We start from the raw sequence: 18,252 nt of genomic DNA, 5'->3' as shown, positions 1-18,252 counted from the left end.
ACTGGGGGAGCCCAGAACTGGACACAGTACTCCAGATGAGGCCTTACCAGGGCAGAGTAGAGGGGGAGGATCACCTCCCTCGACCTGCTGGACACGCTCTTCTTAATGCACCCCAGAATGCCATTGGCCTTTTTGGCCACGAGGGCACACTGCTGGCTCATGGCCAACCTGCCATCCACCAGGACGCCCAGGTCCCTCTCTGCAGAGCTCCTCTCCAGCAGCTCATCCCCCAGCCTGTATTGGTGCATGCAATTATTCCTCCCTAGGTGTAAGATCCTACACTTGCTTTTGTTGAACCTCATCTGGTTTCTTACTGCCCAGCTCTCCAGCAGTGACCCACCACTGCTGAAACACACTGCCCACCACCTCACTGTACTCATATCCATTGTTTGATCTCCAGAAATGTTCAGCAAGCATCAGTGAGTGACAGTGGGTGCCATTCTTTCCACATGGAGGAATTCAGTGACACACCTTTGCTCCACCTGCACTTCCATGTCAGATACCATTGTCAGATCGCCCCTCTGCTGCCATCTGTCACATGGCAGCAGCATGTAACGGAATACTGGTGGGAAGGTTCTGCCTCTGCTGCCATACCACCAACATCTGTCTCTGACATTGTGGGCCAAGATAATAAAATAGAGAACATTACTTTCAGAGCAACCCTCATATATTAAAATTTTGTTATGCATAGCTGCTATCTGAAAGTCCTTCCACAAGGTCTGTAAAACTCTTGCATAAAGGATAAAATTTTAGTACAAACTGGAATATACATCTACCTGACTTTGAACACACAAAAATATTAAACAAGCAAGGAATTAACAAGGTAATAACAGTTCTTTATTTGAAGGAATCTGGACTTAGAAATCCACACCACTTTTTCCCTCCTACTGCTGGTCATGAATACTGCTGTAATGGGATGCAATGGGGTGCTGCCGTGAAAAAGCAAGAAATCAGTTAAGAAAAGACCTTGGGCAGCATTTCACCTATCTCCCTGTCTGGGAGTCTAAATTTTTAGATAAAGGATTTTATTTTCAGCCTCACTGTATCTACTGTAAAAGAAAAAAGAAAAAATAATATATAAAAAAAAGGAGTATTTTAATGTCAGGTACATGTCAGTGAGCATACTGAGGTAGCCAACTTTAAAAAAAGACTAACACTATTTTCCAGTGGCTTTCTGTAGCACTGGGTAGATAACAGCATCCTGCCCAAATGAAACAAATGTGAGCAGAATGAAAAAAGTACAGAGACTGACAGGGAACAAGACTACAACATGACAAAAGCCACAAGGAGTGAAAGATTCTCAGAAACTAGGTCGGGGAACAATTATAGCACAGGGTTGTAAGGCCCCTGAGGTCACTAATTCTTATGGTCCTGCTCAGTTCCCTCTGGGCCCCTTCCCATGTCTGTGTCCTGTCCCTGTCCTAGAGGCCCCATGGCAGTGTCAGTTTTTAGACATGTCTTTAACTGCTCCTGATGGGAACCAAGCCCTGACTTGCTGCTTGCTGCCTCACTGCTCATGATAGTCCCAGTAACTGATCCTGGCTCTGCCCACCATGATCAGACCTTGCATGACAGTGACCATTAGGATGGGCATGATAGGTTCACTGGTACCAACAGGGCAGCTGGCTCTTGCTATTCTCTGGTAGGGATATTAAAACCTTCCTGTGCATGGAGGCTAGCTGGACCAAATTTTTATTCCTCAGGACAGCTAAAAGCAAATAAAGTTTATTTTTCTGAATAAAATTAAATATTGTAATGCATTTCAGATTGCCTGAATGCAGACACTTGTGTACTGACCTCCCATTGGTATCACTGAGACTGTAATGACCATAGGAATGTTAATTCATGTACCTTTTACCTATTCATGTCTATCTATCTCTGTAATAGGCAACATGAACTTACATTTAGGTAGCTAGAAAAAGGCTTATGGATGAGGAAAAGTAATTTATTTTAAAAAATATTTCATTATGACTGTTTTGGCTAGAGAAGGTGACATGACAAAATCAAATGAAGTATCAGCAAAGTTAAGTAATTATTTAAAAGACTTACTAAGCCTAGTAATAAACGCAGGCAAAAATTCCTGTGAACACAGCTGGGTTGTAGAAGCTCTTTTGCCTCACTGTAGTGACTCTTAAGTGAAGTCTTGAGTGGAGCAGGCAATGCACTGTGCTCTAGGAGCCAGCTGACCACTATGGTAAGAGGAACACAGCACCAAGCTGCCACAGGAGACACACTTCTCTATTACTGAACACACTTTAATAGGCATAGAGTTGAATGAAAGTCAAGAGACACTTGACTGTCTCAGTCCTGACTCAGATAAATCACTTACATCTCCTATAAAAAGGAGGTTACAGTTTTTTCTGCAATTCATAAGAGGTCTACAGATGCAAAAGACCATTCAAGAGCTAAATACACTACTTAGCAAAAGCTAAATATTTTTTCAGTTTATCACTTGACTCAGATAACAGAGAGGAAATAGTCTACTAGAGCCCATTTTACTTAACTGCATTATTGTTTTTTTATAATCTTCCACAACTACAGACCTTGATTACTCTGAGTTTACATGTGAGAAAGATGTGCTACTCTTTCTACTTTACCATCTGGTTCTTCAACATAGAAAGAATTAGGGGAAAAGGGTGCGGACAACTTCATCCACTTCATCCACCTTCTCTCCTGCTTACAGCTTATATTCATTTGCCATGAGTTCATTTGTATTCTCTTGCAGTCAGAGAACACAGTGCCATAATGGTATAAAAAACATAGCAGCATTCCTTATCTGATTATTTGGAGTTGTGCTGTGAAGGACTATGGATAAGATCTAATCTAGCTTTAAACATTATCAGAAGAGCAGCAGATATTTTCTACTTTTAAAGAAGTGCAAATTAAACAGAAAAAAAATACAGTTCCTCTCAAACAAGGGTCTTAAGAAAACACTGAAAACTGACATTGCTATTTTTTGTAGAGCACTCATGTTTCCTGAAATGATCGCAACACATCTGACCAGAGAATCAAAGAATGGTGTAAGCTGGAAGGGACCTTTGAAGATTATCTGGTTCAGTCTTCCTGCTCAACAAGGGCTACCTAGAACAGGTTGTCCAGGACCATGTCCAGATGGTTTTCAGTGTCTCCAAGGAGGAGACCTCATCACCTCTCCAGGCTCCATCACCCACTCAGCTCTTAAGAGCTTCCTGGGCTTCAGAGGGAGCCTCCTGTGGTCTGGTTTGTGCACATGGCCTTTTGTCCTGGCACTGGGCAGCACTGAGGAAACCCTGGCTCCAACCTCTTTGCATTCTCTCCCTTTAGGTATCTGTATACATTGCTGAAATCTTCCTGAGCCCTCGTCAGGCTGAGCAGTCCCAGCTCTCTCACCTCTCACGGGAGAGGTGCTCCAGTCCCTTCACCATCCTCGTTACTATTTGTTGGCTTATTTTAAATATTCTATTAGCATGTCTACTAACTGACCTGAATTGAGTCACCAGAAAGATTCACACATCTTGGAATATCCCCAGATTGCAGCAATCAGGGGTTTTTATTCCTTCTTAAAAAAATATTACAACTATTTTCATGAAAGCGGATGAACAGAATGCCTTGTCTTACACTAATTTGAAACCAAAGGATAATTTCTGCCAAATTACTTTTGTAGTGCCATTTTAAAATATGTTAATCTAAATGTAATGAAAAAATAATTTTTACAGCTCCTACACTGTTCAGCTGCTAGGCCCATTTACTGTTAACGTTCTGCAATCACAGGCCTTGACACTGGATGTGTTTGCAGACATGATGCAATGCTTTGCATAAGGACATGAGGACCATATCTGGGCTGCAAGCCTGTTTATCAACAGAGTTAACTAGTCCAGGCAGGATTCTGAGCTAGGCTAGACTGCTGCACAGCTCCTGAGTACAGGCAGTTTGCAGTATGTGTGTCCGCATGATTACGTTGCGCCATGTGGAGATACAATCTGCTTCCGTTTGCTGATACTGCAACCTATCGCTTCAGAAATCTGATGTGTTAACCACACTACAGAGTTGATATGAAAACGAACTTTGTAATTCCCTCACCACCGTTCCGTCTTTTAAGGAATGCAATTCACTAGTTTCTGATGTAATGACCCACACTGTTACTCAATATTACTCAATAAAACCCACTCAGTCCAAGTGGGGGGACAGTCAGTGTCTCCTGATATATACTTGTTTATTAAAAAATTCAATAACTATTCACAGTTGTCTTTGAAATTACCATGCTTACCACATAGAAATACGAAAACTACTTGTACTCATTTTCCTGTTGGGCTCATGTCAAGCATCCTCTGCAGTTGCTAAGCAGAAAATGATTTATTTTTGAAAGCAGAATTTATGGTATTTTTTGTGATGTCAGTCACAGAAGTTGTATGTATTTCATGACAGAAAACAATGCAGAAAAGAGTCAGTGCAAAGAAAAACAACAAGCCAGTAAGTCTGGATGCACTACTCTCTTCTGAAGTTCTTCTAAAATGTCTGAAATATTTTATCCTTGTTAATCATTAGGTTTTATCACAGAATCGTAGGGGTTGGAAGGGACCTCCAGAGATCACTGAGTCCAACTCCCGAGATTATGGGATTAGTTTTAAGTGGACATATCCTCAGTCCATCAAGATGTTTTCTATTTTTCATTTTATATTTTCTCCCAGAGAAGATATTCTCATTGAATAAATGGCAATGGATATTGGCAATCATCTTTAGGCCAGCAAAGCTTTCAAGCTAGACAGAACTGTAACAGCAAAAACAGTTTTGTGAGAGGGAAGCTGGAAATATGTTATTGTATTCTTAAATGTTACTTTGAAGACAAAGGTAAGTTCACCTTTTTGTGCTTTCAGACTTTTGGAAACTACACCCACGTAAATATGCTACACATACTGAACTAATGTGGCATGATGACACCCATATCATGAGAAAGTTGAGCCATAAAACAATGGATTAACTGAGATAAAGGGGCAAATTCTAATTTCAAACAACAATAGGTCCTTTGTTTTCTTCTTTCTACTGCTCTGATTTTCTTCTGCTGTGTAACAGAATGAATGAACAACAGAACAAAAACTTACACATCTCTTACAGCATGTAGTGTACAGTTGCTAATGTCCTCTGGAATATGCACTTTGCAAGAGCTTTGTTGATCAGAGAGTAGTGTTAAAAGCAAGGAAGTCCCAGTTTTCAAAAAATATTTCATATTTAAAAGGATTTTTAGGCATTCATTGAGCTAAAGTTTAATTTATTTTCCATGGATGTAATTCAACTTTTAAAGTCTCACACTGAAAAGTCTCAAAGAGATGCATCTGCCAGTAATAGGACTTCAAAGAATGGAGCATTTTCATTCTTTTCTTTTTTATCTGGGGCATCTGAAGACTTTTCGTCTTCATCCCAATCCAGTCTATTGTCTTCCTACTCACTGACCTAGCTGAAGGATCGCTTTCACAAGCATGAAAATAAACAACACTAACTACTCTCTGCAGGTTGTCTTTCAATGCTGATACTACCGCTCTTTAAAATCATTATGATAGATGTTTACCAGATTACTTAAAACAGTGAATAACTCTGTAACTCAACAAAGCCTGGGTTTTAATTCAAACCTATACATGAACACAGAGAAAAAAAAATTATGAACAAGTTTTTTTCCTTTTTGAAATTTATTTTCTGATCAAAACATTTGTTTTGGCTAAAAAAGAAACTTTATCTTTGTGGATGATTGACAATTATAGTGAATTCAGAAAAAGCTATTTACCTGTTCAAAAGTATTCCTTTGAAATTCTTCAAATCCAAAAATATCTAGTATTCCAATTTCAAATATCCGGTCGCTGAAAAAAAAACACCACCGCATATTATAGATAATAAGATTTCAAGCAAGAGAATAATATATGTTGTTCCTTACAGAAGTATTTCTGTTCTAGCATGAAAACAGCCTTCATTTCAAAAAAATGGTTTGAAGCACACACGCAGACTATATATACAACAGAATAAAAATTCTACTCACCAATCTCTCACATAAAAGATAAATAAAGTGTTGAGATTGTTTTAGCAGCAATACATTTGAAAAAGAAGGGGAATAAATGCTTAGCTTCTTCAAAATCCAGTTTCTAAAGGTGTAGGTATCCATTCACTCAGATGAGTAACCGCCATTGAAGGGAAGTTTCTAAATTGTCTGAATGCACTCAGTCACACTTTTCAGTTTTTATTTCCCCAACAGCCAGAACAGCTTCTACTGAATGCACATCAAGGGAAACCCATTAAGTCAAAGTCCCATTTGCCAGCATCAAGCAGAGGATCTAAGCTCCAGCTGCACAAGAGGTTACATCTCCCAGGAGAAAGAACAGTGAGGATTTTGGCATGAACAATACAGACATTTCTTCTCTGTATATGAAAAAAAAACCTGTTGGCAGGGTACCTTATTATCATACACTGTATCAAGAAAAGGCTTTATTTTTGCCCAGTAAGTACTAGGGTAGGATAGTCACCTAGGATTTGGATAGGGAAAATGGGAAATGGACAAAGGAGCTATTACTCTCTACTTACTTGGAACTAAGTCATTGTCATCCAGATGTGAAGGAGAACTTAAGCCATTACAGGGAGAAAAATGAATGTTTGGATACCCTATTTCTTGCTTTGGAAGAATTTGAGAACTTTATATAAAAGTGTTGGGGTGACTGAGTCTAAGTTTTTTCTTCATGTAACATTAAAGAGAGAAACACCTGTCAAAAGCAGGTTGTAGTTTTGCTAAGAATGCAGAGTGAATTTCTTCAGGATGAAGTAATCTCCAAGTAAAATGAAAGACTGCCCATTATAGCCAATAGCTGTCTTGGAGAGGAGAAAAAAAAAGGAAAAATCTTTCCATTCATAAGGAAATGGATGCTTTCTAAAGCAGATGAGTTTTCCTTTCTCTTTTACATCATAATTTGTAAATGTACAAACAATATGTAAATGAATGCAGGTAATATCGCAGCCTTCTGTTTCTGAGATCTACTTCCATATTTTTCCTCCATATTTCCTCTCTTAGATTTTTGTATATACCACATTATAGAGGAAAACGGAAAAAAAGATGATCCACTGCTAAGTGCTTCATTACAGGTCTACCATAGTCAATATAAAATTACCATCACTACCATTCAATTGGATCAGGATCCAGCAGCCCTGAAAACAAATCCCATATAACGTTCAAAACAGTAAAATAATTGCATAAGAGTACTGTAAAACAAACTAGAAAGAAAATAACAAAAACAAAACAGTCCTTAGGGACTAGAAGAGCCTTCTTCAGAAATGATATCCATAAAGTTTCTCTTCATTTCTAAGGTCTACTAGCTCAATGCACTACTCATTGTCACAAGACTGGTTATATGCATAAATGTCAGACAATGAGAGCTGTGTAATAAATCTAGCCTACAATGACTTTATTGGGCAAGAGAGGTTATCATGAGGTTGATTAGCCTCCAAGGAAATTTCTGCAACAAGAAGCATATAGATGTATCATTATCTCCTCTGAGTGTGATCTAAATGGTATGCAAAAAGGTAAGTCTTATTCTCAAGTGTTACTGATTAGATTGATGTACATTCCTCTTCATAATGTGTTTTGAAAAAAACTTGTTCACTCTTATGAAGAAGAATTAGACATTTTCAAAAAACACTACCTGTGAATAATGCTTGAAGACCAGAATTATCGTGTTATTCAGAAAAGTTTTGGAAAAAAAAGCATGGAATTGTTTGGAATTTCAGATTACTTGATATGATTCCATTCTTAATTTATTGTTTTGTTATTTAGCTATAACCTTCCTCATAGGAAAGTGTAACTGCCATAGGAATGCTGCCAGTAGGAACTGCTGTGTAACACAGTAGCTGAAATACTGCTCTATATATCACGATTATGAGGATGTACTTAGTATTGAAGGAACAGATCATCCCTTCTCTGTTTAATTCAGTGAATGGATTTGAGGTTGGATTGCTTACATCCCGGCTGAGTGCCATGACTGTTGTTTTGTCAAATCAGTCTTCCTGATTCTTTCTCAATAAATACGTAAACATTTGCATAAGGAAGATACCAAAACAAACTAATCTACCGAAATACTCTAAATCAGGCAAAAAACCAACACCACCCTTGTCCAAGTTTCTAGCACTCCCAGGGAAAGTGTATCATCTACTTCAAGTAATATTACTTACTAAAACTGTGACATCTCTGAGAAATACCTTAATTTTCATGGAGATGTATCTATTTGACAGGAAAAAACATCACCCTAGTATTTTGTTGAACTCCACGTGATAATCTTGGCTGTGAAATTTTAGAAGATGCACACACTATATGAAAACCTTATCAACAGGGCAAATAGAACAAGGATCTATCTCCACTAGGATGGTAATAATTTCTTCCTGTATTGTGACACTTATATGCAAAATTTCACCAAGAATGACAGTAATTTTATGTACTGGAATATTCCCTATGAGGGGGATCTGAACTAGATTATCTTTAAGGTCTCTTCCAATCCATGCCTATGATTATTCTATGATTATGATCAACATTGTCCATACTTTGCAAATTAAATAGCAACAAACAGAGCAACATCAAAATTACATGTTTTATAGTTACAAATTATTTTACTTTATTTTCTGTCTTCCTCTGTTTTATACTACCTTTCTCCTCAGAGAGAGGGGTCCATATACAGTTTCTTAGCTATCTGTCAATCATATTAATTCCAAGAAAATTACTTTCCTTAAATTAAACATAGCAGAGATTCCCAAGGCAAAATAAAGCATGCATGATTCCATGTTTAGAAATGAAAGGGCATGCCACCTGTGCCTAAAAGAGCAAATATTAAAAAGAGTATTTTTGTTCTGAAGAATTCCTTTATTTTAAGATTTTTTACGATTGCTGAGCATCACTGATAATTGTCGTCACTATGTTTCAGACATTCAACATTTAATATGTGTAAATAGAACAGTTAATTAACATAAAATACTGGTGACCAAACCTTCAGTTTCATGAGGTAATGTTCTGTACTTATTTAGAAGATAAGAGAAGGTGACACTTCCATTTTATATGGACATGAAATTCAGTTATTAAAATAATAATTACTTTTACTGTATTATTATTATTATTACATCTTCTGGAATTTAACAATAATTTTTCACATAAAAATAAGAAGAACAGCACTTTGCCAATATTTGAAGAATGTTTCCATCTCTGACACAAGTACATAGCTGTGAATAGTTAAACGTACAGTAGATGCTGACCATACCTGATTTGACTTTCATAATTTACAAAACAGCCTTTCAACCAAAAATACTTTACAATGTCTCTAGTTTTGCCTTTTTTTTCACAATGATTCTTGCTGTATATTAGTTCCTCATAGACTAGAAACAACTTTTGATCTTGTACGCGTAACAGTTGCATTATGAAGAAATGACATAAAAAGTCTTGGTAACTCCTAAAAACAACAAGCATATACAAAAAATCCTGTATGCAGATCTAACATCTTAATACACCTCTTGTCATTCATCATGAGAGACTTTCAAACCGCATGCCGTTCCTCATGTAGGTGAGTAGAATTCCCTTTACATAGTTCCGACCAATCATTCCAGTCAAATCTACAGCTTTGAAGTCCACAGGGTTTGTTTCCATTGCTGTTTCTCATATTCTACCTACACAAGGCAGTGAGGTGAATTTGCTGAGGTTATATAATCTAAACCTTTTCATCTGCCTGGATATAAGGTTTCTTGTTCTTCCTCCAACTTCTGCTAGCAAGGGAGGAAGGGAGTAAGCTTATGTCTCATCTGGATAAACCAGGAGCAATACAGGCTAATAAGGAAGTATTTCTAGGATTAGATGGGATATATAGCCAAGCCTTCAACTGAGAGCTGCTGTACTCAGGATCCTACCTAGACATCCTCAGTGCTCCCACAGGGACAGATGACACCTGCTGCCGTAAATGTGGCTCTTGAACTGTTCTACTCATGAGACAATAGCTTAATGTTCCCAGTTGTAAAAGTTCTTCATCTCAAACAGTTACTGACAAACCAGACTTTTGAGAGTGATTTTTCTGAGTGTTTTTTTTTTTAAGATTCTGAGATTTTTGTGGAGACTTGGTGTAATTTCCAAACTGCTCAGCCATTTTGTTCAACAATTGCTGTTTTTTCTTTTTAAATTACCATAACCAAGCATGAGAGGTATAGATAAGTGGAAAGAAACACTAACTCTTCATCTGACAGACATTTCCTCGAGCAACTTGACAGGTATGGCAGGAAATAAGACACATTTTTGCTAACTGACTTAAGATCTATAGTTCTCTCATTAGCAACACATACACTTCCCTGGCTCTTTAAAGCAAAATTTGTTTTACACTTTAAAACATGATGCTGTATTGCTCATTAAAACACTGGCAAAGACCCAGATTGAAGCAGATCTCAAAACATGATGCTATACACAATGTTGTACTCAATAGTTTGTACAGTCTGTATGTTTTAAAGTTTCCCCTACCTCCACATACAAAGACAGTTCTCTTGTGGGCTCATATTCTGAACAGGAAGTCTCTTTCTGTCCCTTCTGCATACTCAACATCCTTCCACTATGTTCAATAATAGATCAACAAAAATTTTAGTTTAGGCTCTGATTTTTTCCTTTAGCTGGGCAGACTTCTGTTTCAGAAATATCTCACTCATGATCATACTATAAATCAGATGATGTGTATCAAGAATTTTGAGAATGGGACTCCTGAGATCTTTCCTTTGCCCACATAAATAAATGTTGCACAATTGCTCTCTGGTAGTACTTGAATTTCACTGGGAATAAGACTACACAGTCAGAATACAGAAGCTTTCAGAAAGTACAGATCCAGATATATTCTTTGTGCTTTATTTGAAACAGAAATCTATGGCTGACTTGGTAATACAGAGAGAGATTAGCTGAGTGCTAGCTTACTTTGCTTGCCTATAACATGACATGTTTATTGGCATTAACCCCATCTCCAGGGCATATAAGAGAGAAACTCTTTGCAAAATAAATAATAAAACATAACACTTTCTACTTAATAGCAGATAGGGAACACAATCTAGATATTCTAAAGCAAATCTATGTAATTAGCTCTTTTTTCATCAGAAAATAAAAATATATTTCGAAAGAGTTCACATGCCTCCTTAAATCCTAAAGAATTTAAAGCCCTGATACAGAATGCATCAGGCATTCTTAATATGTCACCTCATGACATTGTATTACTACTGTTGGATCACTAGGTCCAACTTTCCTCAAGTGCAATCAAGTACCTTGGAATGCCACGTTTAGGCAACCCTGACTGCTCTAGTCCCTTTTAGCTACAAACTGGAAAATCAGGATATCTATTTCCACTCTCAATGATATTTAAAAAGTCATGGCAGTCAGGTGAAGTACCTGGTGACTGGGAAAAAAAGGTACCATCACACCTATTTTTAAGAAGGGTAAAAAGGATGACCCAGGGTATTGCTGACCTGTCAGCATCACCTCTGCTGGGAAAGATCATGGAGCACATCCTCCTAGAAGCTATATTAAGGCACATGGAAGACAGGGAGGTGATATGGGAGAACCAATATGGCTTCACCAAGTGCAAATCCTGCTTGACCAACCTAGTAGCCTCCTGTGATGGTGCCACTGCATCAATGGACAAAGGAAGAGCCACTGATGTCATCTATCTGAACTTCAGTAAGGCCTTTGACACAGCTCCCCATAACTTCCTTCTCTCCAAATTTGAAAGATGTGGATTTGATGGGTATACTTTTCAGTGGATGATGAATTGCCTGCAGGTTAATGGCTCCATGTCTGGATGGAGATCAGTGATGAGTGGTGTCCTACAAGGGTCAGTGCTGGGACCGTTGCAACTGTTTAACATCTTCATCAATTATATTGACAGTGGTGGCCACTGCACCCTCTGCAATTTTGTGGATGATACCAAGCTGTGTCAACACACAGGGATGGGATGCCTCTGGTCTGGGACCTAGACAGGCTTGAGCAGTGTGCCAATAAGAACCTCATGAGGTTCAACAAAGTTAAACAAAAGGTCTTACACCTGGGTTGAGGCAACACCCATTACCAATACAAGCTGAGGGAAGAAAGAATAGAGCACAGCCCTGCCAAAAGGGACTTCGGGGCATGGTGGATGGCAAGTTGGACGTGAACCAGCAATGTGCCCAAACAAGCCAGAAAGCCAACCATACCCTGGGCTGCAACAAAAGAAGCAAGGCCAGCAGGTCAAAGGGTGATCCTGCCCCTCTACTCTGTGCTGTTTAGGCCTGACCTGGAGTCACTGACCTGCTGTGTGCCTGACCTGCACTGTGTGCAGATGTGGAGTCCACAGTTCAGGAGAGACCTGTTGGAGTGTGTCCAGAGAACAGCCACAAAAATGAACCAAGGGATGGAACACCTCTTCTATAGGCTGAGGAGTTGTTCAGCCTGGAGAAGAGAAGGCTCCAAGGTGACTGGATAGTAGCTTTCAATAACTAAAGGGGAGTAACAAGACAGAAGGGGACAGACTCTTTAGCAGGATATGTGGTGATAGAACAAGGGGAAATGGTTTCCAACTTAAAGAGGGCAAATGTAGGTTGGATATAATGAAAAATGTCTTTTACAGTGAGGGTGGTGAGGCACTGGAACAGGTTGCCCAAAGATGTGGTGGACGCTAAGTCCCTAGAGATACTCAAGGCCAGACTCTGAGCAGCTTGATTAAGCTGTGGAATCAAACATGGATTCCTCTCCACTTTCCTTCACTCTAATGGCAATCATCATATTTACTTTGCCCCAAAAAAGCAACAAGCTATTTCATTGATTTGAATCAATATTAACAACCAAATTCCAGTAGATTTACCATTAAAGTTACAAACAAGTAACTAGTTTACTCAAAATTTCAAGGTCAAATGTTATTTAACAGGCACTAAGCCAGTAAATCTAATTTTATTGTTACATAAATTCTCATGGATTTAGAAGGGAAGTAGAGTTAAGCTATCTCACAACAACAACAACAACAACAAAGAGAAACAGTAACAAAGAGAAATGAGCTAGAAACATTATTCCTAATTTGTGATGAAGGCTTTATCCCATTGATAAGTAGTAACTGTGCAATTCTCCAACTAGGAAACAAAGTGTAGCCTGATATCTATCAGCTTTCCTTAGCAACATTAGTTGGTAGTTTTGTTGGATTTTTAAGGTTTATTAAAACTGCATCAAACTGGAGATATAAGCCACTAATTGCTGGATTAATTCACATATGAAATAAATTTGAACCACACATCACAGATTTGTGCAATGACTTGCACTAATACAAACTACATCTTAAACTGTGCTATGCCCTGATTTACTATGACAGGTAAATCAATACGATCAGGCTGGACAAAAAGAAAAGATGGGGGTATCTTTTCCTATCTTAAGCTGGAGAATGCAATGCATTGAAATATCAATGAAAGAGACTGAACTTCATTTATGCTTAAAGTAAGCTATTTATCTTCAAGTTTTGAAACGTACTTCAGGCTGAGGTTAGCCTGCTAAAATTTAATATGTCTTGTCAGCACTGCCAATATATCCTGAACTTGTTAGTTCCCATTAGCCAACCTAAAAGAAAAATTCTCTTTTTTCAAGCATAGGTGTATGTTATATATATAACATATATAAAAATTAAAAAACATATATATATAAAAAATTACACATTGTATTCCTGACAATACCAAACCAGTGTTGTGTTTTAGCTAGAACTTACAGTATCACATAGCCTTGAAGTTACCAAACAGGTGGTTTCACAAAGAAATATTTTCACAAAGTAATAGTCACCTCAGGCAAATGTGATTGCAGTAAAAATAGAGGGTAAATAATACTCAGAGCTTTGACTTTTTTTAAGAACCTATGATTTCTAGATATCATAGGATGCATTACTGAACAACAATGATAGTCAACACTATATTGTGAGGATGTCATTCCTTGCTATAAACACTGTATTTCAAATTAACATAGATCAGGATGTTGCTCCTGCTTGATTGTCCACGTGTTGTAAGGGGTTCTACAGTCAGAAACAGACTAAATAAAACCTCTCAATATTACTGTAAAGCCCTCTCTTTGCCTCCAACAGGTGCCACATATAACCAAGAAAAGCACAGAAAGCTCTGACTTTCTCAAGGCAGCCTTTTCTGTTGGTTAAGCTTGTAGAAGAGAAATATTATTTAATATTAACTGGTCTACATATAGGGTAGAAATAAAATAAAATAAAATAAAATAAAATAAAACAAAATAAAGTCTTCAAACTCATAACAGCCCTAAGAGAGCACAGATAAATATTTATTCTCTGAAACCAACACAGATGTGATATATAGAAAATTATTTTTCCTTTTTTAGCTAGTCTCAAATCTATCTTCTGTGGATTTCCATTTATCAACAGTGCCAAGACATGTTATACTTGATGTTCATTAGAAAGTCCACCTGCACATGTGAGATGTTGAATCTTTGTTAATTCATATGCATATGACCATTTAATTAGGGCTCTTCTCTTAATTTGATGCTTTGATTCCACTGAAATTTCTTCTTCATTGTTGCTGTTGTGCTTTGACTGTCCCATTGATGCATGATAATTTGCAGTTGTTTTTTTTTTTTTTTCTATGAAACCACACTGGACAGCAACTTGCATTCAGCAGTAAGTGAAGTTTAAACATTCACTTGAAAGTCTTTGAGTAAAATTCTGTTTTTAATAACCTGTTCTAAGGTCACTGTTTTGGAGAGAAAGAAATTGCATCTTCTGCAATAACTAAACATCAGGCAGATATCTGTCTCTTGAAAGGCTTAATTCATTCTGTAATGTCATCTCTTAAATGACTACTAATTCTAACTACCAATAAAGATAACTGCATAAAGTACCATGTCTACTCAAGCAAGCAAATAAAAAAACCAAAATACCAAGGGAATGAGCTGAAACATTTGAGAAACATTTCAGTGATTTTAAAGATTCAAGTGACAGTGCTATCATACATGTGTTAAATGATACCATTGCATTTCTATTACGGATCTGGATTTGAACGGATAATGGCACAGTTAATAGTTTGTCATCCTACCTTTCAGCTTCATCTTGATTTTGGAGGTAGCAGTTGATTGTGTTGATTAGAAAGCTAAACAAACGACCATACAGAGATTTTGCCAAAAGATCCCGGTAAAATTCTGCCATCTCTATAGTGTGTCTCCGTACTATCATGTCTCCTAAGACAAACAGCAGAAAATGGAAATAAAACATATTGTAAAACTTGCCTTAAGTAATTTTAGTTACAGTAAGCCCTCCCATCTTTTTTTACTTCTCTTTTGCCATACCTATACATGCTACTAACCAGAAGCTACCAGCAAAGATAAGAAGTCTGTTAGCACAAGATCTTCAGGTTGGAAAAATGAACTTCTTTTCAATAGAAAAGGGTAGGTGTATTACAGAGAACTAGTATTTTAGTGAAAATAACTTTTTCAAAACTTGTATTTTTTAAAGACACTCCTGCTGACTTTAATTCTTAGTATTAATATCAAATCTGTGACCTTGTCATATTTATAAGGTTCGTAAAAATAGGAGTTCATCTGCATCAAACTGCAAAACTGCTTTGCTCCATGTTATAAAGACAGTTCTAATTCAGTCTGACATACTGCATGGCAGATAATCCTGCATATTCCTAACAGATAAGTTTTATATGACCATGAGAAATACAAAATAAAAATGATCAGTTTTAAAATTCTCAAATCAGAAGGATCAAAATGGCACCAAGCATGCTCTATGAGAACATAACCTTAGAAAAGATTACCTTTAAAATACTGCACATCAGTTGTCAAGGCTGAAGCAAACTCATCGGGTGAAACTTGCAGCATCCCTGCCACTGAAACGAAAAGAGAGTTTAAAGAAAGCCTGACCTGAGCTCCACAGCATATTACATTTTTTTTTATAACAGATTTTCTTGTTGTTCTTTTTTGAACATTGAAAGGACCCATACTGTAAAAAACAAGAGCGCTATCATGGGAGTAATCAGACTTAATGAACATAGACAATTGGATTACTATAATCAGCACTTTGTGAAGTTTGGAGTATGTGTGCATATTACATTACAGCTTGCTTTCCTCTTGAAAGGTTAGTCGGGACTTTCCACAGCACTTGGCAGACTTTGTCTCTTACAGGAGTTAAGGTATGCTGCATACAGACAATCTCTATCCATAAGCCACTCTGAGGAGATTTGTTAGCGACCAACAGGGCAAACTTCAAAGCGTGAAATCAAGAGACCCTCTTAAGGCACAGATTTTGAAAGGAATTCGACTCAGTGCAAATCGTTCAGCTGTTGACAAGCACCACACGAGTGTTTTAAAAGAAAGCTGCACAAAGCCCCCCGTGCAACTTCTTCCGGGAAATTACATTTGACTCTGAATTGAATAACTGACCACACTAGCATTTTATTTAGTCTCATAAAAATTCACAGTTTATAAAAACATCCAATCAATGGGGCACTGGCCTCTCCAGCAGCAGATGCTGGCTCCCTGGAGCTGGGTTTCCACCTATTGGTGGCTCAGTGCAAGCTCCCTGCTGCAGGGTTGAGCAGCGGTCTAGCAAAGCCGCATCCTACTGACCTTGTTCCAGCAGCTGCAGGTCCGACACCAGCGCTGTCTCGGTGTCTGTCAGGGTCGTAAAGCGAATGTCCCCAAGATGCAGAATTGCTGAGAGGATTACAAACAGGTTCTCCACCTCCTGCACATGTTTCACGCACAATTAAAGATAAAGAAGAGATCTGTTGGGCACACTAGTGAAAGGCAGTGCTCTATAGAAACACCCACTCCACAAATTTATATATCACTAAATTAAAAAGTATTCATGGGAGAACTAGTAACAGGAAATTTGGATTTAGAAATCAAACTGGAACCTACTGAGGACATAAAATGACAAGATCACCCTTCTGAACTTTTGCTTTAACATAAATCACATCACCTACTGAGTTAAGAAGCCTTTTCAAGAGTGTGTGGAAAAAATACTGAACTATCTTTAATGGATGCATTATTTCTGCAAGAAACACATCTTCTCCATGGGGATTCTTCATTAAGTCAAACTCTGTATCTAGGAAAAGCAAGGTCAGTTTCTTCCTCAGCCAACTGCATCCTTGAGCAAAGTGTCTAGCTTTAAATTACAGCAGGTTCCTGGCAGTAAAAGCCATGCTTAAGTTTGCAAAGAAACAAAAGTAACTTCCTTGTCACCCATGATTGCATGTTATGTTCAGATATCGCTAACACTGTGAAACAGATGTCTTTAAGGGCTTGGTTTTTCCTACCTTCATTTTTACTACACTAGGAAAAGAACTAATGTTTGTGTCTATTTTTAAATTCAAGACCCAAAAAAAAAAAAAGGAGCAAAATGCTTAAGACATGGAAAAATGTGTGTACTTGGATGGTTTTTTCAAGTCAGTTATATAAGAACTGTGCTCCTACAAAATTATAAAACAGGAAATTTGATAACCACTATAGCATTACATGGCATTTATGTATAGCAAAGCTACTTGACATCTCTTACTTGAAATACTTTTGAAATATAATATTCTATAGAACCTGATTCTACTGAATCAGTAGAAGTGACAGCAAGAAGCCTTACCGGAATTTGTAGAGCAAAATTAAAAAATAAACTGCAGATGAAATATATCCCCTTTACCCTCTGGTGACTACACTGAATTTTGAACACAACAAAACCAAGCTTGAATAACTTTTCATCAGTTTGCAAAAGCAACAGGTACAAAAAAAAAAAAAAACCCACAAAACTTTTCTTTTTCTTCTTGTTTCATTTTCTAATAATGCCTGAAAGCAGAGGACAATAAAAAAAGCTTACAGCATTTCTAGGATACAGACTAAAGGGCCTCTTATTCTGTTTAAGCAGCTTTGATTCTTTAAACTATATTTTAACAACTTCAATCTCTTATTGTGAGAGATAGACGGAAGCATGGCAAGGGTCTATTTTCTATTACAAAATTCCAAAGTTGAAGGTTAAAAAAACAAGATATATAAAAAACAAACAAACAAACAAAATCCTTTGATGTCCTTATTTATGGGCAAACTATGAATAGTGTACATCTTGCAAGAAATGAATCGCCATACTAACCTGACATTCAAGCCAGGGTGATAGATCTTATTTCTTGCTCTTGGGCAAGGCCTAATGCCATACTAACACAGCACAGTTCTTTGTTAGCTGTTTCAGAACTGGTTTGGGGATGACTGTACCACACTGACTTGTAGTTGGGGGG

The 18,252-nt window shown here is 37.6% G+C and overlaps 1 protein-coding gene across 1 annotated transcript in view; it reads right to left on the bottom strand.

Annotated features, from left to right (window-relative positions):
- The window catches only part of MYO16 (myosin XVI), a 283,366-nt gene that overhangs the window by 102,719 nt on the left and 162,395 nt on the right, over positions 1 to 18,252 (bottom strand). The window contains 4 exon segments of the mRNA XM_010728547.3: positions 5,756 to 5,828; positions 15,067 to 15,208; positions 15,790 to 15,861; positions 16,601 to 16,718. Coding sequence (XP_010726849.1) covers positions 5,756 to 5,828; positions 15,067 to 15,208; positions 15,790 to 15,861; positions 16,601 to 16,718 — 405 coding nt within the window.

Source organism: Meleagris gallopavo, chromosome 1 (assembly GCF_000146605.3).
Source record: "Meleagris gallopavo isolate NT-WF06-2002-E0010 breed Aviagen turkey brand Nicholas breeding stock chromosome 1, Turkey_5.1, whole genome shotgun sequence".
Classification (NCBI taxonomy): Eukaryota; Metazoa; Chordata; class Aves; order Galliformes; family Phasianidae; genus Meleagris; species Meleagris gallopavo.
Note: the sequence above shows the minus strand (reverse complement) of the source record. Positions and strands in the feature narration are given on the sequence as shown.